The sequence below is a fragment of the Dermochelys coriacea genome, chromosome 5 (genome assembly GCF_009764565.3).
Source record: "Dermochelys coriacea isolate rDerCor1 chromosome 5, rDerCor1.pri.v4, whole genome shotgun sequence".
NCBI classification, from domain to species: Eukaryota; Metazoa; Chordata; order Testudines; family Dermochelyidae; genus Dermochelys; species Dermochelys coriacea.
Genome location: NC_050072.1, coordinates 9850598 through 9875364, shown reverse-complemented (window position 1 = coordinate 9875364; position 24767 = coordinate 9850598). Strand labels below are relative to the sequence as shown.

At 39.1% G+C, this 24767-nt stretch overlaps 1 protein-coding gene across 8 annotated transcripts in view; it reads right to left on the bottom strand.

Annotated features, from left to right (window-relative positions):
* PIK3C3 (phosphatidylinositol 3-kinase catalytic subunit type 3) overlaps positions 1-24767 on the bottom strand; it is a 153075-nt gene that overhangs the window by 112633 nt on the left and 15675 nt on the right. For 5 of the 8 annotated variants that reach the window (XR_006281773.1, XM_043515453.1, XM_043515456.1 and 2 more), the window contains exons 5-7: positions 13904-13930; positions 7994-8080; positions 6256-6351 (exon numbers count right to left, since the gene is read on the bottom strand). Coding sequence is in view for 7 of the 8 variants with exons in the window: in XM_043515453.1 (XP_043371388.1) it covers positions 6256-6351; positions 7994-8080; positions 13904-13930 (210 nt within the window). In the remaining variant the exon portion in view is untranslated. The remainder of the gene's footprint in view (positions 1-6255; positions 6352-7993; positions 8081-13903; positions 13931-24767) is intronic. The other 3 variants (XM_038401922.2, XM_043515454.1, XM_038401927.2) reach the window with 1 other exon arrangement.

Sequence of the window (24767 nt, the reverse complement as noted above, 5' to 3'; positions counted from 1 at the left end):
CAAACACCTACAAGATCTCTATCATGCATACCTACAACTACAATACCCACCTGCTGAAGTGAAGAAACAGATTGACAGAGCCAGAAGAGTACCCAGAAGTCACCTACTACAGGACAGACCCAACAAAGGAAACAACAGAACGCCACTAGCCATCACCTTCAGCCCACAACTAAAACCTCTCCAACGCATCAAGGATCTACAACCTATCCTGAAGGACGACCCATCACTCTCACAGATCTTGGGAGACAGGCCAGTCCTTGCTTACAGACAGCCCCCAAATCTGAAGCAAATAATCACCAGCAACCACACACCACACAACAGAACCACTAACCCAGGAACCTATCCTTGCAACAAAGCCCGTTGCCAACTCTGTTCCACATATCTATTCAGGGGATATCATCATAGGGCCTAATCACATCAGCCACATTATCAGAGGCTCGTTCACCTGCGCATCTACCAATGTGATATATGCCATTATGTGCCAGCAATGCCCCTCTGCCATGTACATTGGCCAAACTGGACAGTCTCTACGTAAAAGAATGAATGGACACAAATCAGACGTCAAGAATTATAACATTCAAAAACCAGTTGGAGAACACTTCAATCTCTCTGGTCACTCGATTACAGACCTAAGAGTGGCTATCCTTCAACAAAAAAGCTTCAAAAACAGACTCCAACGAGAGACTGCTAAATTGGAATTAATTTGCGAACTGGATACAATTAACTTAGGCTTGAATAGAGACTGGGAATGGATGAGTCATTACACAAAGTAAAACTATTTCCCCATGGTATTTCTCCCCCCCACCCCACCCTCCACTGTTCCTCTGATATTCTTGTTAACTGCTGGAATTAGCCTACCTTGCTTGTCACCATGAAAGGTTTTCCTCCTTTCCCCCCCTGCTGCTGGTGATGGCTTATCTTAAGTGATCACTCTCCTTACAGTATATATGATAAACCCATTGTTTCATGTTCTCTGTGTGTGTGTGTATATAAATCTCTCCTCTGTTTTTTCCACCAAATGCATCCGATGAAGTGAGCTGTAGCTCACGAAAGCTTATGCTCTAATAAATTTGTTAGTCTCTAAGGTGCCACAAGTACTCCTTTTCTTTTTGATCTGGGAGAGGTGAGTCCTAGCTTGCACAGAAGAACCCGGGGGGGTTCAGGTGGGATTATACTCAGAGCTGCTACTCATGTCACTGTGGACGCACTGCTATTTTCAGGAGTTAGCTGAAGCCTAGCTATGCAAGTTAGGAATCACATCTCTCAGCTCAAACGTAGATGTACCCTCAGTGACTTGACCAAGACCACACAAAAATCAGTAACAGTTAGAATAAAGACTCAAGAGTTTCAGATTATTGAAACAAACAACAAAATAATTGCGCGCACACACCACACATACTGAGCCATTTGCTTCCATGAGAACAGTTAGGCCAGTGCTGAGAGCTCTAGAAAACCCTACCCACCGTCATCGTCTTCTGATTTAAGACAGTATCTTTAAATGTGAACATTTTGTAATGGTCTGAGGAGAACATGTATTACACTAAAATAAGAAACTGAAATTTTCTGGACCTCAGATTAGCATAGTTACAGTAACTCCTCACTTAACATTGTAGTTATGTTCCTGAAAAATGAGACTTTAAGCAAAACGATGTTAAGCTAATCCAATTTCCCCATAAGAATTAATGTAAAAGGGGGGGGGGGGTTAGGTTCCAGGAATTTTTTTTTTTTTGCCAGACAAAAGGCATTATATACATTTTAAACATTTTTAAACAAGCAATTTAATACAGGCATTAAAGAGGCTGGTGCCCCCCCCCCCCCATCAGCTCCCCTACGCCTCCCCCCCCCGAGCCTCCCGCCAGCCAGCGGACCCCATGAATCAGCACCTCCCCCCTCCTTCTGCTGCCTCCTGCCGGCAGCAATTAGCTGGTTTGCGCGTTCAGGAGGCAGGAGAGGGAAGGGGGTGGCTGTGTGCCACATCCTCGCTCCTCCCCACAGCCTCCTGAATGCCGCATGACAGCTGATTGCCGTGGGCAGGAGACGGGGGGGGGGGTCAGCGGGAAGGCGCTGATATGCGGGGTCCGCCGTCAGGCGCTGCGGGGGATCATACGAGGGCTGCTAGCTGTGGCCAAACTATGTTATAGGGGAGCATTGCACAACTTTAAAGGAGCAGGGACGTAACATTGAAACAACATTAAGCAAAAGGACGTTAAGTGAGGAGTTACTACAATAAATTTAGCCCTAGATTATTTAAAAGAACCTGCTAGGGACCAGTGATGGTTTTTAGAGCTGGTACTTCGCAGAGCTAATTTAGAAATGGATTGGTTTTTTTTAATTGGTTAATTGGACATCATTTTCTCCAGTGGTGTAAAACATTCTTTTGAATACCTGCCAGGTCACAAGGTATTGCTTCTTAACACCACCACCACCACATCATTCTGGCTGCTGTTTTGCTTTTTATCCATTAATTAAATTGTGACTTTAAATCAGCTTTATTCTGGAGAATGCTAGAACTAGAAATCAACATTTCATATCACCTGAAAGCCTTGAATTCTATCTTTTAAAATGGTAGAAAACATTAACAGGAGATTTTCAAAGGCCCCAAGGGGAAAGAGGTGCCCAAACTCCACTGACCAAGTGGAAGTTGGGAGCCTAACTCCCTTTTGTACCCTTGAAAAATCTCCCCCTTCATATACAACCACAGATGAGACATTGGCTACTAAAAATCATAAATTTAGGTGAGAAAAAGGCAATACAATCATTAGGTCTGACATCCCTTGCATCCCAAGGCTAAAAAAAAAAAAAAATCTTATACCATTGGAAAAAAGAAACAGCCAACTTCTTAATGATTTATAACAGTGGCGATCTTATAAAGACCAAGAATTCACTTTGATATAGCAGCAAACTGTTCCAATCCCTAGTGCTCAACTAGTGATTTGAAAGCCAAGAATTCACTTTTTTATAAGATCTCATCAGCTTTGAATATTTTAGTTAAAAACAAAAAAGTGAAGTGTTTCTACCACCATGCTGTTCTGTCACAGTAAAGTCAAACTAAAAAAAATTAAAAAGCAAAAACTTTACTTAACAGGTCAGCCCACTGATTTTTCTAGATTGAATATAAAAGAAGTTGAACGTGAAACCAGAATAATCTAATTTTGCTTACTTTAGTTATTCAGCTCAAATATTATTCAGCAGGAAACTGTCTTCACAATTTCATTATTTTTTTAGCACAAAAAAACTCTGAAACTATAACAAGAATTTGCAAGTTGATTGAGTTCTATCATTGCTCTCATGGACCAAATTCTCTCATTAAAGATAGTCTATTCTGAAACACAGCTATTCTCTGAAATACCCTGGAGACAGACAGAATGCCATCAGTCAATAGAATAAGGATGTTGGCAGTTTTGCCATTTCCCTTTAAAATGGCTAGGGAATGTGCAACTCTGACCCCTCTATTTCACTCAAAGAACATCAATATCTATTATAGTGTCCCTGAATGTGTAATCTCAATAATCCATGCCAACAATTGTTTACCTGCTAATTTGCCATGGAGGTCTCAAACAAATGTGAGGCCAAACCTCATAAGAATACGGAGTTAGTTTTGAGTTTGGTTTAAATATTTTATAGCATAATATTAAAGATACTCCACTATATTCCAAAAACACCATTTTTACAAATGTAAGACCTGACTACCACTCTCCGTTATTTATTCTTTGATGAAAGGTGGAGAGACACTGCCAAATTTGCAGATTATAGTGTGTTACGGTAAAGCGAAGTGTTGCTCAAGCAAGGTTCTAATGTACCTCTTTGAAATTATAGTATTTATCAGTTTCTAAAACACTAACAAATAGGGGGTTCTATTGATCTCATACTGTGGGGTTAGTTAAACCGGGGTTCCAAGCTGTACCAGCAGGATACAACTATCTGTATCCAGAACCTAGATGGACACACAGGCAAGGCTTCAGAGACTGATAAAACCTAATTTTTTAAACACTGGGGAAGATATTCTAATGAAAAAATCCTTTAAATGGATCTGGCTCTGCAATTGCCCTATTTATCCAATACAATGCTGTTTTCAGTTGAACTCTATATGAAAATACATGTTCATGAAAAATTCTGGAGTTCATTTACCCATAGAGATGAGATGAGATACTTGCATTTTGGAATTCACACAGTGATATTTCCAGAGTGAGTGATGTTTGCCTAAAAGGGAAATTGGAATTTGTGTTCTTGCTACCTGCAGACTGGCATTCCTCGCATTTTAAATACTGCATTAAAATTAAGTTGATAGAAAATACAGAAGGGGCCACTGCCACTTGATTTTATATATAGTAATTGAGTGTTAAGTCACAGAATCTCAGATTCTATCAGCGGCTGTTTAACAGGCTGGTTCTCTGTCACAACACCAAAAAGCAAATCTATCAACACAACTGTGACAAGTAATTTTCACTTAGACTATCACTCACACAGGTGACAACCTACCCAAGTTCCATTAGATTCTATATGCTCAATAGGTGATTTTTATATTTTAAGTGGAAGCATAACAAACTTGAGAAGACAGGCAACTAATTTATGGACTGTTTTCTGCTGTTTCTAGAAAAGTGGTCCTGAATTTGTGTGAAATAGCTTTTTAACAAGTCCTTCAAATTGTGGCTATTTCTACTTTTAAGCTGTGCCGTTAGCCACCTAATTATCTTATAATGCTTAGTAAGCCAGTTTTATACCTTGATTATATTCCTTCTTCATGCTTCTAAGAACATTTCCTAGCTTGTTTGCAGAACTGTGCAGAGAAAAGTAATTCTGTTTCGTAGAGGATTTCAGTTTCAAAATTTGGTTTCGGTCCAATTCAGAATGAAAAGCCAAAGATTTCTAAATTCTCTGTGAAAGAGAATGGAGCCATGATAGGTTTCATCAGACCCCTGTCTGGATTCCATCAGAACTTCATTGAAATCAAATAGTGTCCAGGAGCCATTTTTATTTCAAATTGGAAAATTCCAATGAAAAAAATGTGTCATTAGAATTTTTCTGACCACCTCTACTTATTTGGTTTAAAACCAAGCTTTCTCTCTCCCAGTAGCAACAAAAATATACACAAACACGTTAAGACAGCACAAATTCAGTTCCCAATACAATCAACTGTGCATGTAGGGGGCAAAAAACATGCATGTTCCATAACCTTCCTTCCACTCTGAAGTGCATCATTCAAATGCAAGAGCAGCACTTCAAAGATCATAGACAAAGGGAGCAGCAGAAAAGTTGATATCATGATACAACATCTGTATACAAACACAACACTTTATAATATCCAGTCTATATGAGCAAATGCCTGTTATGAACCTTATGATCATATCTTTTCTATAGACCATGGAACAAGATATTAAAAGTGATGTGACAATATTAGATAAGCAAACACAAATACACTGTAATCAGACAGTCTCCAACAAATACACTTACCTGAGAAAAAACACATCATCAAGGTGGGAGAGTTGGATGGTTTTGTGGCTAAAGCATATGAAAATCTGAAAATCCAGATTCTCATCCCAGCTTTTCAAACTGCAATGTGGTCTTGGAAAATTCACTTAACCTCTTACCTTCATCTTCCCGTTTGTAAAATGGGGATAAGAATACTTATTTACCTTGCAAGTTATTTGGGGGAGTTTGTTAATGTTTGGCCTGAGATCCTTAGAAGCAAGATGCTACATAAATGCAAAATATTATATAATACTGAGGAATGCAGAGATTTCATCTATTTGTTATTGTCATGAAAACCTATTAAAAGTATCAAAATGTGTCTTTAGAATAAAACAGAATATGGGGAAATAAATCTCCATTATTCGCTCAAACAAATGAGACTGTCTATTGGCACAGCTCTTGTGCAAAGTTTTGATAAACCAATCCCGTATCAAGTCTACTAATGAAGACATGTAGCTCTCTTCATCCCAATCCAAGAATTATTTTTACATAAAGCTATTCTGAAAGTACTACTTGATTTGGGGAACAATAAATCAAAAAGTTTTTAATCACTTGCACGTATTAAATTCTGTAATCTTGAACTGCATTACATAAATGATTGATTTCTGTAATCTTGTTGTAGCTATACTATTTGATTTGTATGTACATAAACAGCTGCCACTGACAGCTGTCTACTGCTATCTTGCAACAAAGTATTTCATCTCAGCAGGAAAACCTGTAATTTTTTTTGCTGCAAGTTTGCTTTTTTCTTCCGAAAGGAGATCATAAAACCTGCAAGGCACATACCTTTTCATAGTAAACTATTCCATATTCTTTATCATCACACTTGACACACCGAAACTCAATCATCAAGTACATAAAATTAGAACTTCGTTTTTCACTCTGAAAAGAAAACAGACTAAAAATGTGGATTGTATATTAAAGAAGAGCATCAATCTTCAGTATTTTCTTAACAGTAATAACCATATTTCCTTTGTGCTGTAAATGATGGATCAAATTATCAGATGTTGTGGCAATTACTCAGTTTATAATTTCACATAACTACTTACTCTAGGACACAAGCTTCCTCTGGCATTATATATTGTCATTCACACTCTACAACAAACATTTGCATTCAAGAAGAGGAAACGGTTTAAGTGATCCAATGGAACAACAGAGTTAAAGTTGCACTACAAGGTGCTATGTTGACCCCCAATGGCTTCAAAATACAGTCCGCTCAGTTTACAAGTTTTCTAATTGCTAACACTGCAAATAAGACTTGGGATCTTGGAGTTTTGGGGTGTGTTGTTTCTGGTTCACACATCAATACCAGGAATACAAATTCTACTACTGAACCTTAGTAAACAGCTCTGTACAACTCACAAGAGAATTAGCCCGCCCACCCAGGGAGGTATTGACTCTCCAGGAAAGGGAGGCTGGTCTTGGAATTAAAGCACAGTCATGAGAATCAGAAGATAGAGTTCTGCCACAGACTGCCAACTTAACATAGGGTCAAATCACTTCTTCCGTGCTAATTCTCCCTTCTATAAAAACATTGAAAGTTAGAATTTGCACTGTACTTCAGAGTCACCAGTGGAAGGTGCTATAGAAATGCAAATCATTCTCTGCAGATCTCATTGAAATGCCAAGTAACTTAAAAAAAAAAAAAACCCACCTTAGGCTTTGTCTGCACTGGCAAGTAAAAACACAAAATTTTTGTCTTTCAGAGGTGTTAAAAAAAAACAAACCCACACACACATTCCCCAAAAGTCGATGACAAGCACTGGTGTGAACAGAACTTTCTCAGCAGATGTGCTCTCCTGCAGACAACATTAACACCGCTGGTTGTGGGTGGAAGTTTTTTTTTTTTGTCAGCAGGAGAGCGACACTGCCCTCCTTTTATCACAGCTGTGTCACTAAAAGCTGCATAGTGTAGACTTAGCCTTACACAAGCAAGCAGCTGTCAACATAGGGAGCAGATGTGTTGAGTAAGGTGGTCATTCTATACACCTTTCAGAGCACAGGCCATTTAAGGAGATATTTTTTGGCTTCATGGGTTAACACTTCCTTCCTGAATTGGGGGCAGGAGTTCACTCTGTAGGTTAAAAACAAATAAGCAATTGATTTAATCAAAAAAGTCTCCAGATGCAATATTTTCCCTCCCAAACCAATATCAATTTAAACAAAAGGTGGTGAGTTGATTAGAAAATGATTATAAGTTTAATGCTGAATTTATATGGGTTGAAGTTTACTGAAGGAAGTTGTTGCGACAACTTCAATTCCACCCCACTACATGATGCTCAAACAGTCTAAAGCACTTATAGCCAAGTTAACTAAAATCTAAATCTGCCTATTTTCAGCTACCTCTGTATCACTAACGCCAGAGAAAGTCATTCTTTTTAGATTGATTTCTTCCTTTAATGTGCACAAGAGAGAAAGAATAAAAATAGGGCAAGTCATTTGAATTACAGTCTCACAAGCAAGCCAAGGCTTCCATATCAACAAGATCCAAAACCCATTATAAAGCTGATATATGATGACCTACCTCATTGATCATTTCTATTTCTCTAAAGGTCAGTCTGTCCAGCCAGTCTACTTTCACCATGTGACCTTGTCGATGAGACTTGGTGAGCTGCCATAGAAATATATAGTGATACTATTTAAATTGCTGTGACTAAAAATGAATATCCAGGCCATAATTTCAAAGACAATCACATATGAAAGGGATGGGAAGAGAGGCAGTTTAAAAGCTTCTACATTACAAATAAAGTGGGTCTTATAAACAATCTGCATTATAAAAATATTTCCAGGATCCAAAACATATTGATCACAAAAGAAAGGACAAAATATACACATCACTAACCTTAGTTTTGAATTCATAATAATATGACATATATTAAAAGTGACCTATTTTTAAAGCAGAGCTCTAGTATGACAATATTAATGGCTTAGTTGGTTCGTTTCATGTGAAAGATTTCTGAATCTAAAAATCTCCAAAATTAAAGAATGCAAAAATTCGGTACTTCCTTTAACTTTATAAACAATAGTTCTCGTCCTTAAAAGTAATTTAACGATATGATTTCAGTAAGTCTGTCTTCACCAGTGATACTGCATACAGCAGAGATTCCAAAACTGTGATCTTGAATCTGCTGGTGGTCCATGGAGAGCTGGATGATATGTTACTGGGTTCCTTCTGACTCATTAAAATACATTAAAAATACATTCCTAATGCTACTATTCTGCCTAAGCAATTGCTATAGTTCCTACAGAGATGTCATGTGACTATCTCCCCTTCCAATGGCAGTCTATGAGACAATCTATTAATTGTGGCCCACACTGTACAGTTCAACAGAAGAAAGCAGTTTGTCAATCACTTGGGGGTGCAATAAAAGCTTACAAGAAACGGCAAGAGGCACTGGCACACACAAGTAGGAGCACTGGGCCCTCCTAATGCTAAGAAATTAGGAAAGCCTTGAAATACAGAAAAGTTACCATCTTTTTTTGCCAGAACAATAGAAATTATAGTATGTAGAATGTAAGGTAAAATTTTTAACACAAATTATTTCTGAAAATTAGACACACATACTTTTGAATTTATCTTTCATATCCAGCAAAAGTTCCCAGTCTTTATAGCAGAAATAATATAATGTATTATAATACACTATAAGGCTTGAAGACTTGTAAATTAAAGACTCCTGTAAGGCAACTGACTTGTTAATTTTGTATTTTTCTAGTGTGGTGTTTGTTTTTTTTTGTTTGTTTGTTTGTTTGGGGTTTTCTTTAAATAATCAGAATGTATCATGGCCTGCATTAAATGGATCTAAAACTAGGCAACTGACAGGGATCAAAATGTAACTGTAAACAGATAATCATGAAGCATTTTCTAGTGGGGTCCTGTAAAGATCTATTCTGGGCCCTACACTATTTAACATTTTTATCAATGACTTGTAGGGCTGCCAACTTTGGTTGGATGAATTCCTAGAGATTTCATCACGTGACAATCTTTAATTCCTAGAGATTCCTGGACAATCCTGGAGGGCTGGCAACCCTAACACTTGGAAGGGCACATAAAATCAATACAAAGTCTGAAATGACAAAGATCGGGGAGTGGTAAAAAAAATGGATATGACAGGTCATTCAAAGTAATCTGGATGGTTTGGTAAACTGGGCGCAAGCAAACAAAATGCATTTCAATATTGCCAAATATGAAGTTATACCCTAGGGAAAAAAAAAGAACAGAGATCATATATACATGTAGGCTCTATCCTGGGAAGCAGTGTGACTGAAAAATACCTGTGGGTCATTGCGGATAATCAGCAGCAAATTGGCTCCAAAGAGATGCTGTTACCAAAAGGCCTAATGTGATCCTTGGATATATAAACAGCGGTATCTCAAGCAGAAGTAGAAGGATTATATTACTTTAGTATTTGGCAGTGATGCAACTGCTCCTAGAATACTGTCTGCAGTTTTGGAGTGAATAATTCAAGGTGGATGATGATAAATTGGACAGGGTTCAGAGAAGAGCCACAAGAATGATTAAATAGTTGGAAAACATATCTTATTGTGACAGACTCAAGGAGCTCAATCTATTTAGCTTAAACTGAAGGTTAGACTCTGATTTATGTCACCCCTAAGTACTTACATGGGGAACAAATATTTGATAATGGGCTTTTCAATCTAGCACACAAAAGATATAACCTGATCCAATGGTTGGCAATTGAAGCTAGACAAATTCAGACCAGAAATAAAGTGTAAATTTTTAACAGTGAGGATAAACAATCACTGAACAACTTACCAATGGCAATGATTTATTCTCCATCATTGGCAATTTTTAAAATCAAGTTTGGATGTTTTTCTAAAAGATATGCACTAGTTCAAACAGAAATTAAATTCAGGGAAGTAAAATGCAGGTCAGACTAAATGATCACAGGAGTCCCTTCTGGCCTCAGAATCTATGAAAAGTTATGTTAGTACTTCTGTTAAGCAAATTATTATGGCTCAGCAATTGTTCATAGCCAATATACTAGTAATTCAAATATGGACAACAACAACAAAAAGCATTGAATGCAAAACATAAAACAGCTCAGTTGCCTTATAAAAATCTATTAAGTGGAACTACACAGGCATAATACACTATCAAAATACATACACAATATGCTGCTGCTATGTGGCTGTCCTAGCACCATTCTGCAAGTCTAAAATGTAAGGACTGAAAGTGAAGTATTGCTTTTGCCAATGTGTGTCTATAGACAGGTTCAATGGAGTATTAGGATAACTTATGACTGTACTATATAAAATGATTTTATATATAATACGCATGCTGTATATTTACATTGGGTAAAGGAAAATAGACAAACATTTAAATCTCATTTACTCTTTTCACAAGATACTTTCTTTTGACTGGGGGGGGGCGCGGAGGGTGAAGAACAGGAGGGGAAAAAAAAACGCAGTCCAGCCAGAAGTTTCTCTTCCTTTCTGTAATTACCGTAGCACCTTGAAGCACAAATCAAAGCCCATTGTGATGGTATTGTACAAACATGTAATGAATAAATTGCATGGAGTTGGCAATAAATTCAAAAGTCATGAGTCAAACCAAAAAGACTTTTTTACACCTTATTTTAAGTCAGTCAAAGTATATATTTTTTTTAAAAAAAACCTGACATATGGTTGTTTTGGTTTTTGTTTGTTTGTTTGTGCCTTTGTAGAGAGAAGCTGTATGCTCCCAATTTGCGTGCAATCATCACAGAGCTAAAATTCAACCTTATATGCACACAGTTTAAACCTAACTATTCACTACCTGGAAAGGATTTAGCTTACCCTCTCCTTTCACCTTAAGTGTGGGGAACTACCATTGTACCCCTCTCCCTACCTGGACAGGACTGAATTAGGGACACTGCCTCTTCTCTCTCCATGATCTCCCTCAAGTCTTCTGTCCCTATCACCTGCATCCATTTGCCTCCCCATATTTTCCTCTTATTCTGCTACATATTTTCTCCTTCTCTGCCATGCCACATTTCCCTGTGTCTGCTACTCAAATTTCTTTGATTCCTGACATATTCTCCCTCCCTGTTGCTCCCATCATCTCCATTCTCAACACCTCCCACATTCTCCTGCTTATCCCTCAGATGGCAGCTAAGGCAGCCACCATGTTCCCTGAGCAAGCTACCTTCAGCCATTGGAAGCAATGAGGGCTAGTAGCATCACTTTCAGTTAAAGAAACCTGGAGGCCATCTTGCTGTGGGCAGTCTGTGGCTTCAGTACACTGAAACTAACTGAAAACAGCCAATTTGGGAAGGGTACAACTTCACAAAACTGAAGGCAGGAATTAGAATGACAAGAATCCTTTAAAAAAATCCCTCAAAACTACAACTTTGTGAAAAAAATCCTGAGAACTGCAAAGACCATACACAGTCACTTTCCTAGTGATCTTACAAACTAGGTAAATGAAAAGATGTGACAGCTAGAGGAAACAAATGAAAATGGGAGTGGTGGTGATGATGATGAGGTGGCAGTGAGATGAGCAAACACTAAGAACCTGATCCTATGAGGTGCTAAGGCATGCTCGTCACCCGCAAAAGAGAGAGTCCTCTAATTGACAATGAGAACAAAATAAGAGAGTAGCCAGCAAGTCCCAGGAGAGAGCCAAAAATTACCTAAATGAGGAACTGTAGCTCCCCTGGTAAGAGCTAAAAGATTATGATTACGCAGGATTGGTTAACTTTCAGCAGTGTGTGTGATCTGTGGATCCTTCCAGTAAATCCCCCAACATTTGCACCTGCTCAAATCTAATCTACAAATTAAACTGTACAGCAGGGAGGTAGAGCACAGCAATACTCTCTCAGTATATTGGACAGTATGGTAGTCTTCAGACAATTTTTTTAAATTACAGCTATATTTTCCATCTCTCCCATCGCAACAATGCAGAGTGCCTCAAAATTATAAATCTTGAAATATTCTTTTACCAGGGCCAGTCTCTCCACTCTAGCAAGCTTCACCAAAGCTGGAGGAAAACGAAGAAACCAAGATTATGACATCCAAAAGCCAGCATAACTCAAAGTTGAATTTTGCTCTCTATATAGCATTACTGGAATAGAGGATGTTAGACAGGTTGAAAGCCAAGTTTGTTCAATGGAAGCAGTTTATTAATGGTTTCCTTGAGATTAGTTATTTGATTACTGCTCTGGATATTTGTGTGGAAGGCTGAAACAGTGTGGCTGAAATCAAATCCTACTTACTCTGGTAATCCATCATGGCTAAATGTTATATACATGACCACCATTCACTGGATTCAAACTTGCAATATTTTCCATTTGTCTGAATGAATGAATGAATGAATGAATGAATGAAAAAGCACTGAGCTTTTTCCAAGATGATTAAAGAAATAGGTTTGCCAAATAAGGGATCCAGATCCTTTGTAGATTTTTTTCTCTCTCTTCTGAATCACCATGTTTCTTTCTCATTTCTCAAATCGCTGTTGCTTGGGTATGTTTCCATTTTAGAGGAAAATTCCTTTTATTTCTGAAGGAGGTGGGGAGGAGTTTCCCCCCTCCAGTTAGAGTACCAACAGTGCGTTAGCTGGAGTTATACAATCAATCAATACAACTCCATTTAAAGATAATATTATACTATCTTGTACAGGGCACTACTTTGTCCCAAGCACACAAGGCGGGGTGAGGAGTCAATCTCATCTTCTCCTCCCCTCAAACATCTCTGCATAATAAAGGGATGCACACACAAAAGGAAGAGATGCCTTGCATAATGCCTACTATTTTGATGGCTGGGTTTACCCACAGCCTGGAAAAGTTTAACTCTTTTTGCTTATATTAGCTTATCAAAGTTCTCTAATGTTGAACAGGTTTTACTACTCGTGGCAGCATTTTGTTTCTGCTCAGGCCTCCCCCCAAGTTTGTAGGGATACTGTCAGGGAAGAATGACTTATACAGTAAGGGATGTTGAAGAACCTCTAACATATTTCTCCATTTCTATGTAAGGTCAAAGAGATAAAGCAAGAACAGGCCCTAATGAGCAGGGATGCCAATCTGGTGGCAACTCAATGAACATATGGAATACTTCTGGAAACCCCCTTGCAATGGAAAGAAACCTATGTTTATTTAGAAAAAAAAACCCTTTAGCCAACTTCTGTGAAAATTCTCACTGGAAAGGATGAGAGCGTGTGCAGACGTCTGTGCCCACATCGCACGAGCATGCTTTCAGACATGTCTCGAGAATGGTGTTGGTTAATATTAGAAATGGCAAATTTGACTATCAAAAGCTTTAACCAAGAAAGCAAACATAAAAAAAACCCCAGCCCTTGATTAAAGGCAATTTCACATCAAAAATCACAGTTCATAGCAGAGTGGGAAGGTTTCTTATTAATAAATGTTAGACTGCTTAGTGTCAGAATCATGCACTCCCAAAACCAGGTGCTGACAAGCTTTGCCCTCTTGCTACTTACTTCCTCTATACGTTCCTTGTCAGGCTCCTATATTAAAGAAACTTGTTAATTAATGAACATGTTAAAGGACTGTAACTTCCAAATATTTAATTGGAATTAAATACTGTATTTTATCTGAATTTTACCACATGGGGAGTTAAGGGCATTCACTATCCCTCAAGAGAAGCTTATTGCATCGCAGGATCAGGCTGACAGTGAATACAATCCCCCTACAGCCCCCTTACTTGCTTCTGTATCATGAATGCTTGGTTATATCCACAAACAAATAAATGAGAAGAGCTTACCTCAGCTCAATCTTAAGTGCCAGGAAAAGAAAATTTAAATGCATCAAAAGAAACACACCAAAATAAACCTTATCTTTTGAAACTTCTGCATTATACCACACAGCTATATTTTAAATTCATACCTAAACCAAATCCACCCAAGATATTGCTACTCTTTTCCTCTTTAAATCAATACACAAAAGGGAAAAAAAAAATCACGTGCTTCTCCTTCACAATACATTGTCCTTAAAGACAAAATACACTTGGTTTCTTTTACTGAAACTAAATCTTTTTTAGATTTGCCAGATCGTGTAATCCTACAAGATAAATGCAACTTCAGGGGTGGGTTGGTATTTGGGGGGAGGGGAGGGAATCAAATAAAATATGCAGAAGAGAGGACCAAGATCTTGAGCATAGTGCTCCTAATTTAACTTCACATTTTACATGAGGATCTAATATAATTTTGGTCAAGAGATGTTTACTTTATGAGTTTTTAGTGAAGCTTCTGAAAAGATTAGTAGATTCTTGAAGACTTTTCCTCACCTATTTTTTTTTTTTAAGCCATTGCTTCAGCAAAGAAACTATACATAAAAATTAGTAGCTTTTTAGGGCTCAATCTTAGATTGTCAAAAACTCAGTTAGATACCTTACCCACCTTAGCTAATATCTTTTATTGAACCAAGTTCTGTTGGTGAGAGAGAAGTTGGTCCAATAAAAGATATTACTTCTCACCCATCTGGTCTCTGCAATATCCTGGGACCAACACAGCCACATCACTGCATCTAAAAACTTCATTTAGTATACTTGCTATCATAGATCTCTGGACAAAGATAAATGTTTTTGACAGCCTCAGACACTGCTAAGCAATCTAATATTAAGTGATAACCAAGATTTTACTGAGGAATGTGAGGAAGAAATCACATTCAACTGCACCATGAAAGTACATCACAACACTGCAGAAGAAATACATTTGCTTCAAACAACTTGTGGGTTTGGTTTTATAAAAGTAGCTTTGATCATGATTCTGCATCTCAAACTCTTTTATTCTTTACACTGCAGAATCAATTATCTAAATTATGCTTCATGAACCGAAGCAAAAGTCTTCATAAAGGCTGAATTTACTGGGAGATACTTAAAAAAAAAATCCTGGGATAGACAAAGCATGAGAATTTACTAAGTTTCTAAAATGCTTTTAACAGCAGCTGAAAGTGCCAGCACAGCCTCACTCTAGCCACTGCAGGAAGGGAGGCCTCAACATAGCAGGTATTTCTACCATGAGCCAAACCACTACCACGTAGATCTTGAGGACACTACACAGGTCTTTCTTCTTCACTAGGAGGCAATGATGCTGCAGGTCTGTACAGAAAAGTACATTTGATAACCATTGGGAAAAAAATCATCCTATTCCACATGGTACTAAGACTGGCTCTGTAGCCCAATATCAGCCTTCACTGCAACAAGTTCAAGCTATCAGAGGGGTAGCCGTGTTAGTCTGTATCCACAAAAACAACGAGGAGTCTGGTGGCACCCTAAAAACTAACAGATTTATTTGGGCATAAGCTTTCATGGGTAAAAAACTCACTTCTTCAGATGCACAGAGTTCAAAGCTGTTTGTCCTTGCCTTAAGACTAAGCATTTTAACCTCATCCTATCCAGCTACTCTATATTGTGTCAACTGTCCCCATCACTCCACCAGCAATGTCAGCTTTGACAGCTCTCTTCTCTCACGAGCACCTCTCCACTTTCCCCTAGAACAGGGGTTCTCGACCTTTTTCTTTCTGAGCCTCCCGCCACTACCCAACATGCTATAGAAACTCCACGGCCCAGTTGTGCCACAACAACTGCTTTTCTGCATATAAAAGCTGGGGCCAGAGTTAATGGATAGCAAGCAGGGCAACTGCTCAGGGCCCCATGGCACAGGAAGCATCGCAAAGCTAAGTTGCTCAGTCTTCGGCTTTAGCCCCAGGTGGTGGAGCTTGGGTCCCAGGCTGCAGTCCGGCACAGCAGAGTTTGGCTTTCTGCCTTGGGTCCTAGCGAGTCTACCACCAGCCATGCTTGATGGGCCCCCTGAAACCTGCTTGTGGTTCCCCAGGAGGCCTCGGTCCCCTGGTTGAGGACCATTGCCTAGAATACATAAGGGGTGGAATGAACGGCACTGATCTATATTATTATAAATCCAAACTTTGGTTTCTATGCTATGGTCTGCCAGTCATTTTTTGTGACAGATGTCTGATCTCTCGGTACTCAGCAAAAAGAGTCACCAACTCATTTCACATCAGATCAAACACCTATTAACTTTTGGTCGGATGTCAGAGAGCAGTACCAAGGGTGATGCATATGCCAAATACACTAAGCAATGCTGCTATAAATTTGAATGAGCTGGTACTGAAATTACTTTTTGTACTAGCCTTTTATCGCAACAGATCTGGATTCAAATCTAGGCCAGGACCCTCATGAAAATGAGTACAATATTCACTTCTTTAATATTTGTCCATTTCACAGATTTTGTACTTAAAATCAGCATGATATGCTGAACTGCTAGTTAGAAGGAACCAGGGTAGATTTTATTTAAATCAAATTGATTTAAATCATGATTTAAATCACTAGTCAGGAAGACTAAATTTAATCATGGTTTTCTACATAAAAGTGGATTCTTGTTGGTTGTTATAACCTTAATACATATTCTTCACAACTCAGAGATAGATGTAAGTTTCATTTTTAGAAGGTCCACACTATACATTTTTAAACAGTGATTTATTTTGAAAATTTTTCGGATTAGTTTTACAGCTATATCAGAAAATGAATGATTGTTAGGTTATTTCGTTTACCAAAGGTAATTGAAGCAGATATGTATGAAGTCCTTGGAAGGTGAACTATCTCCAATTCAATAGGTTAATCATTAATATTTGGAGGATTTTCGTGCCATGCCGTGTATTAGGAGGAGAACATCACCAGACAGTCATTTAAATTGTGTTATTTAATTAAAACAACAACGTTAAGTATTCTGGATTTTTTTCTTCAACAGCAAACATAATATTTTAACAAAACAAGCATATGTCCCTCACTTCTCACATTTATCTCCAGACTCCTTCTCCCTGTCCAGATCTATTCCGGCCCAACAATCTTCTATTCTTTGAACTTTTTGAAACTTTGCACTTTTAGAGAGAGGTAAGGGATTGACTCCATGTACACAAATTTGCAGAAGGACAATAGAGTTGAGGTCTGTTATTTCTCATCTCTATATATTATTTATTTATTTTAAAACATTTTTGCTGTTAACAAGCATGTTACCTCTCGAAACACAAATCTGAAGTTTGAGAACTGCAAAACTAAGCATCTCTGATGGTACCTTCTAGACTGAGCACCGAGTCCCATTGGGTAGATAGAAAGATTAACCTAAATAATCTATACAGAAGCCTATGGAACTCTATAAGATTGGGTCCCTAATCCATGAACTATTGGAAGTCATTTACAAAACTTTTCTTAAACATTACATGAATATATTGTCTCATACTATAGAATAGAATTTATAATCCCTATTCCATGATGAGATATCTATCTTAATTAAAAATATCTTTAGGTGGATTTTTTTGATAAAATGCTTTGAGGAAAAAAACCTAAATTTAAATAAAAAATTTGTTTTGATTTTTTTTTTAAATCATTGGTTTTTATCCACCCTGGAAGGAACATAAGAATGGAACAATAGGGATACTGCAGTCCAGAATTAGGGTTCAACAGAACATCTGCAGAAAAGTTTGAATCATATCTGTCCTTAGTTAGTGATTCTAGTCAGCAGTTAGTTCTTACTTTCACGAGTATTCACACTGAAAATCCTACCATACAGCTATCCAATAGTGGGGAAGAAACTGCTATGAAATTTATCTTCATTGTTTACAGCTTGACCTCTAAGCAATCAGCCATTTTAAACCAGTCAAATTGATGGCTTCAGGCTCAGGCTCAGGCTTCTGATGCCTTCTGTTCTGAAACCTTTTCCGTGGGAATATTAGAAACATAACCTGACACACATTGATACAAGTTCATGTGCTTAAGGCAGCCAATATACTTGACATTATTTTGAGGCTCTCGACTCCAATATAACCTAACCTAAGTTACAAGCATTTGATAAGTCACAGACAGCAACTTTTTGAATTTAATTCTCAGAAGTTGAAATGTCATCACCTAACTCAGTAAACTGCAGTTACTAATTTTTTCCTGGTAAAGTTCAGGCAAAATTTTCTTTCATAGAATTCATCTGCTGACCATCTAGAATCACAGAAAAGGAACTGGGGAAGGGAAAATCCTATGTTGTGCAGGCACAGTCTGAGCAGCTGGAAAGAAAATTTAGAGAAGACACAGATGGGGGGGGGGGGGGGAAGAACCACCATAGCCAGCTCTTAGGTTTCAAGTTGAATTTTGTACTGGGTACTTCTACAACCAAATCACAATGATCAAAACCAATAGTCTCTTGTAACTTTTCCTTCATGTGTCCCCTCCTTCAAACAAGCCTATGAAGACAAGCATTACAGATAGGGCCCTACCAAATCTATGGCCATGAAAAACACGTCACGGACCATGAACTCTATTTTGTTGTGTGCATTTACCCTATCCTATACAGATTTCACAGGGAAGACCAGTGTTTCTCAAATTGGGGGTCCCGACCCAAAAGGGAATTGTGAGTGGGGGGGGGGTGGGAGAAAGAGGGTCACAAGGCTATTTGGCGGGCAGGGAGGGGCACAGTATTGACACTCTTACTTCTGCGTTGCCTTCAGAGCTGGGTGGCCGGAAAGCAGCAGCTGTTGGCTGGGCACCCAGCTCTAAAGGCAGCGCCCCGCCAGCAGGCGCACAGAACTAAGGGTGGCAATATCATACCATGCCATGCCACCCTTACTTCTGAAATGCTGCCTTCACAGCTGGGCGGCCGGACAGTGGCGGCTGCTAACTGAGGGCCCACTTCTGAAGGCAGCAGCGCAGAAGTAAGGGTAGCAATACCACACCATGCCATCCTTACCTCTGCGCTGCTGCTGGCACTGGCTCTACATTCAGAGCTGCCATTCTCCAGCTGCTCAGCTCTGAAGACAGCACCGCCACTAGCAGCAGCACAGAAGTAAGGGTAGCAGTATTGCAACCCCCCTACAACTCCCTTTTGGGTCAGGAACCCTAAAATTACAACACCATGCAATTTCAGATGTAAAGAGCTGAAATCATGACATTTACAATTATTACAATCCTATGACTGTGAAATTGATCCAAATGAACTGTGAATTTGGTAGAGCCCTAACTATACAGATGCCCTTCTGTCTTTGGAACCTCCTGTCCCGGATTTTAGAGCAAAACCGCTTTCTCTCCAAATATAGACAAACCTCGTCTTAAGATTCTAACCAAGCTCATTTGTATTTGATTATTTCCCAGTGGTGAAAGCCTCTCTGGGCTGACACTAAACCACTGCTGGGATTTCCAAACAGACATAGCTCAGGTGGTCATATCCCAGGGGCATTACTGGGGCAGGGAGTATTATGGATACACCCACTGAGCACCAAATGATCTGTACCCCACCCTTCAGCACAAAAGCATCTAGTCCAATGATGCTGAGACTGAAGCTCACAAGCTACAAGTGGCTCTTTAAAGTGCTGCAAAGAGCCACAGGAGACACGTGATATTAAAACACTGATTTAATTATTAACCAATCAGGATGCTTTTACTGGATACTCTCATTAAAAAAAAAAACAACCTTCCACATAAACTTCCTCGTGGCTGGACTTTACAAAAACTAGACAAGCCATTTACAACACACACTTTGCCCTTGAGGAATTCCACCATGATTTCAACAATTTCCATCCCACCAAATCCACCAGGTCATCCATCCCAACCTCAGCCTAGACCAGTCCACACAAGAGATCCACTTCCTGGACACTATGATGCTAATAAGCAATGGTCATATAAACACCACCCTATACCGGAAACCTTCTGACCGCTATTCCTTCCCTCATGCCTCCAGCTTTCATCCAGACCACACCACACGATCCACTGTCTGCTGCCAAGCTCTACGATACAACCGCATTTGCTCCAACCCCTCAGACAGAGACAAATACCTACAAGATCTCTATCAAGCATTCTTCCAACTACTATACCCACCTGCTGAAGTGAAGAAACAGACTGACAGAGCCAGAAAAATACCCAGAAGTTACCTACTACAGGACAGGCCCAAAAAAGAAAACAACAGCCATCACCTTCAGCCCCCAACAAAAACCTCTCCAGCGCATCATCAAGGATCTACAACCTATCCTGAAGGACGACCCATCACTCTCACAGATCTTGGGAGACAGGCCAGTCCTTGCTTATAGACAGCCCCCCAACCTGAAGCAAACACTCACCAGCAACCACACAACAAAAACACTAACCCAGGAACCTATCTTGCAACAAAGCCTGTTGCCAACTGTGTCCACATATCTATTCAGGGGACACCATCATAGGACCTAATCACATCAGTCACACTATCAGAGGCTCTTTCACCTGAACATCTACCAATGTGATATATGCCATCCTGTGCCAGCAATGCCCATCTGCCATGTACATTGGCAAAACCGGACAGTCTCTACGTAAAAGTATAAATGGACACAAATCAGACATCAAGAATTAAATATTCAAAAACCAGTCTGAGAACACTTCAATCTCTTTCGACACTCGATTACAGACCTAAAAGTTGCAATTCTTCAAAAAAAACTTCAAAAACAGACTACAACAAGAGACTGCTGAATTGGAATTAATTTGCAAACTGGACACCATTACATTAGGCTTGAATAAAGACTGGGAGTAGATGTATTATTACACAAAGTAAAACTATTTCCCCATGTTTACTCCCCACACATGTTCCTCACATGTTCTTGTCAACTGCTGGAAATGGCTCACCTTGATCACCACCAATGTGGACACAAGAACAAATGGGTATAAACTGGCCACCAGGAAGTTTAGACTTGAAATCAGACGAAGGTTTTTAACCATCAGAGGAGTGAAGTTTTGGAATAACCTTCCAAGGGAAGCAGTGGGGGCAAAAGATCTATCTGGTTTTAAGATTCTACTCGATAAGTTTATGGAGGAGATGGTATGATGGGATTTTGGTAAGTAATTGATCTAATATTCAGGGTAAATAGGCCAAATCCCCTGAGATGGGATATTAGATGGATGGGATCTGATTTACTATAGAAAACTCTTTCCTGGGTATCTGGCTGGTGAATCTTGCCCATGTGCTCAGGGTTTGGCTGATTGCCATGTTTGGGGTCGGGAGGGAGTTTTCCTCCAGGGCAGATTGGAGAGGCTCTGGAGGTTTTTTTGCCTTCCTCTGTAGCATGGGGCATGGTTGACTGGAGGGAGGCTTCTCTGCTCCTTGAAGTTTTGAACCATGATTTGAGGACTTCAATAGCTCAGACATGGGTGAGGTTTTTCATAGGATTGGTGGGTGACATTCTGTGGCCTGCGCTGTGCAGGAGGTCGGACTAGATGATCAGAGTGGTCCCTTCTGACCTTAGTATCTATGAATCTATGAATCACTACAAGGTTTTTTTTTCATCTCCTGCTGGTAATAGCTCACCTTATCATACACACTATAATGAGAGTGATCAGGTAACACCCACTGTTTCTGTTCTCTGTGTATATAATATCTCCCCACTGTATTTTCCACTGCATGCATCCGATGAAGTGAGCTGTAGCTCACGAAAGCTTATGCTCAAATATATTTGTTAGTCTCTAAGGTGCCACAAGTACTCCTTTTCTTTTTGCGAATACAGACTAACACGGCTGCTACTCTGAAACCTGTCAATACTTGGTCAGTCATTGTCCTGTGAAAATAATATATAATTTATATATAAACTAAATATTTCCCCATCATACTGTTTAAATATGAATACATGAAATAATGAATTCACGCTACTGTGGCTCTTTTGGGTAATCTTGATTGCTAATTTGGCTCCTGAACTACTGAGGTCTGAGCATCACTGATCTAGTCAATCACTTCAACCCATTCAAAATTGCTTCCTACTGTCTTGTGCCTGTTCTACCTGCAAGTAGAGTATCCAAATCTGTACAGTAGCCACACTAATTTCCCTTTGGGCCAAAAGGTAAAGTAAAAGACCTTATAAAATATTGATGTATGCAAGAGGTCAATCATTACAGCAGGTTAAATGTAATCCTAATGAGCCAATTTGGTTCCCCCCTTTCCTTCCCCACAATACATCACGGATTATCTATATATACAGAATTCAGGATGTCCACAGACACTTACCCCTTCAGAAACAATGTCAGTCTCTAGAAATACATAAACGGCTTAAAATAAACAACTAGAAAGGCCGCCAAGCATTGTGAAATAAGAAATATGTTCTCTGGTAGATGAATACTATCTTACCCTGAAGAACCGAATGCTTTCACTGATGTTAAGGACAAGTTGGTGGTATGATCAGCCAATTTCATTCAGCTGATAGGAGTAGTGATGTGGGTAGAGGGGAGGGAAAGTGGAAGAAGTGATAATTTAACAGCAAAGCTTTCTTTTTAAAGCAATAAACCAACCTATCACTCCTAAGGTAGAATTATTTAATTGTAATGTCCTAATGTCATTACTATTAAACAGAGCACTAAAATGTTCCACTCTCTGCATATAAATTATGGAGATAAGGGAATGGAGCTCGCTTTGCCAACAATCCCCTGGGAGGGTAACTTCATGGCTTTCAGCCATGCTGACAGTTTTTGAAGCAACTTTCAAACATTTCACGTTAGCGTGATGATATGGCACTCCATTACCAAACTGAATGCTTGCCACAGTTTCATCAACCCGAGAAGGTTATGTATGAAACATTCTCTTTCCACAGCAGAATGGGAGTTTCAACAATGTCCAAAACTTACACGAGCATGACTGAATTCTTCATGTGGATCAACGAAGTGCTGGTCAAAAAAGTGTCAAGAAATAAAAAGGATTTTCCTTCAAATGAAAAGCAGCTCTTTCAGCTGTATGTATTTTTTTTTTTTTAAGTAATAATTCATTTGGTGGATTTCAACCTGGTCTCTAGTGTCAGACAATCAATCAACATCATAAGACCATCACACATGATCATAAATCAGACCAGTACTTTAAGTGCAAACATATTACAGAAGTCAATGAGGATGACTTTGGAACACCGCATCCACAGATACTATGCCTACATTTAACCAACACTGTTAATCGCTCATTTTAACAAATATTCAAATTCTCTTTTACATACAGCAATACAAGATCACTAATTGCTCATCAACTGCTAAGTAGGTTATAAGAACCACTGAAAGTCTGTTTTACTCACGCAGCTGCTTGAATTTAAGAATGCCATAGCTCAGATTAATCCATTTGCCGAGAGCACACCTGGATAAGTGAGAACTTTTTTCCACCATCCAGAAACCCTAGTCAATTGAATTTACTGCAGGTACGATAGGTAAAGTTACAGGAGCACAGCACCAATCTACCTCTGCCACTGCGAGGCTGAATCTAAGCACAACTGAACAGGAGGGGGAGAAAGACAAGGCAACCTGCTATTCCAAAAATAAAAAAGATAAATAGAAGCTTTATTTGGTGGGAAAATTGCCCTCTTGGTAGCCGACTGGAGTTACAATGCTACACCAATGATAGGGGAAAATATGAATTGTGTATATTGAGGCACATGAACTGTGTGATGACAGGATAAATGACTGCCAAAGGGGAAAAATACAGAGTTGGTATCTGAACTCTTAAACACTGACTATGAGAGGTTGATTGCCCTCAGTACCTGAGCAGATTGGGCCTTTGCTAGAGCATGGGGGATGATTGCCTTCAGTGTGCTATTCATAAATCAGGACTTTGTAACAGTTATTTTGTGTGTTTTGCGCATGGTTTCAAAGTTAGCCATAAAGCAGTGTAACCACTGAGCAATTAAGTATACAACATTGTAGTTTTTGGTCACAAGTACCAACATTGTTTATTATAGAACAAAAAGAAAAGGAGTACTTGTGGCACCTTAGAGACTAACAAATTTATTTGAGCATAAGTGAGCTGTAGCTCACGAAAGCTTATGCTCAAATAAATTTGTTAGTCTCCAAGGTGCCACAAGTACTCCTTTTCTTTTTGCAAATACAGACTAACACGGCTGCTACTCTGAAACCTGTTATTATGGAACACTGAAGTAGCACGGGTTTGTTTTGCCAGGACATTGCTAAGAACCTAGAGTTCAGGTAGCTTGGGTGCCTTGTTTAACATTGCAGCCTTATCTCCTGTGTTTTTTGAATTTATAACACTTATGTCTAACATTCTTGAAAAGTAATGCACTCATAATGCCATATTAGTCTGCAACCTTAAAGAATATCCCACCCAACAGAAAAAAAAGTAAGTGTTTTGGTGGTTTTTTTAAGTGTCAAAAACTGCTGGAGAGGAGCCCTGTTTTTCTGAAAGTTCTAGGAAGTCCATAAGAAAATAGGCCCAACCTAGTACACCTTAGACAGCCAGGTGGAAAAAATGCTGCCTAGTCTGCTAGCAACAAAATCTCCTGCTGACAACGTTCACTGCAGACTTTCTAAAATCATTTAAGAATAAAACAAAAACAAAAAAACCCTCC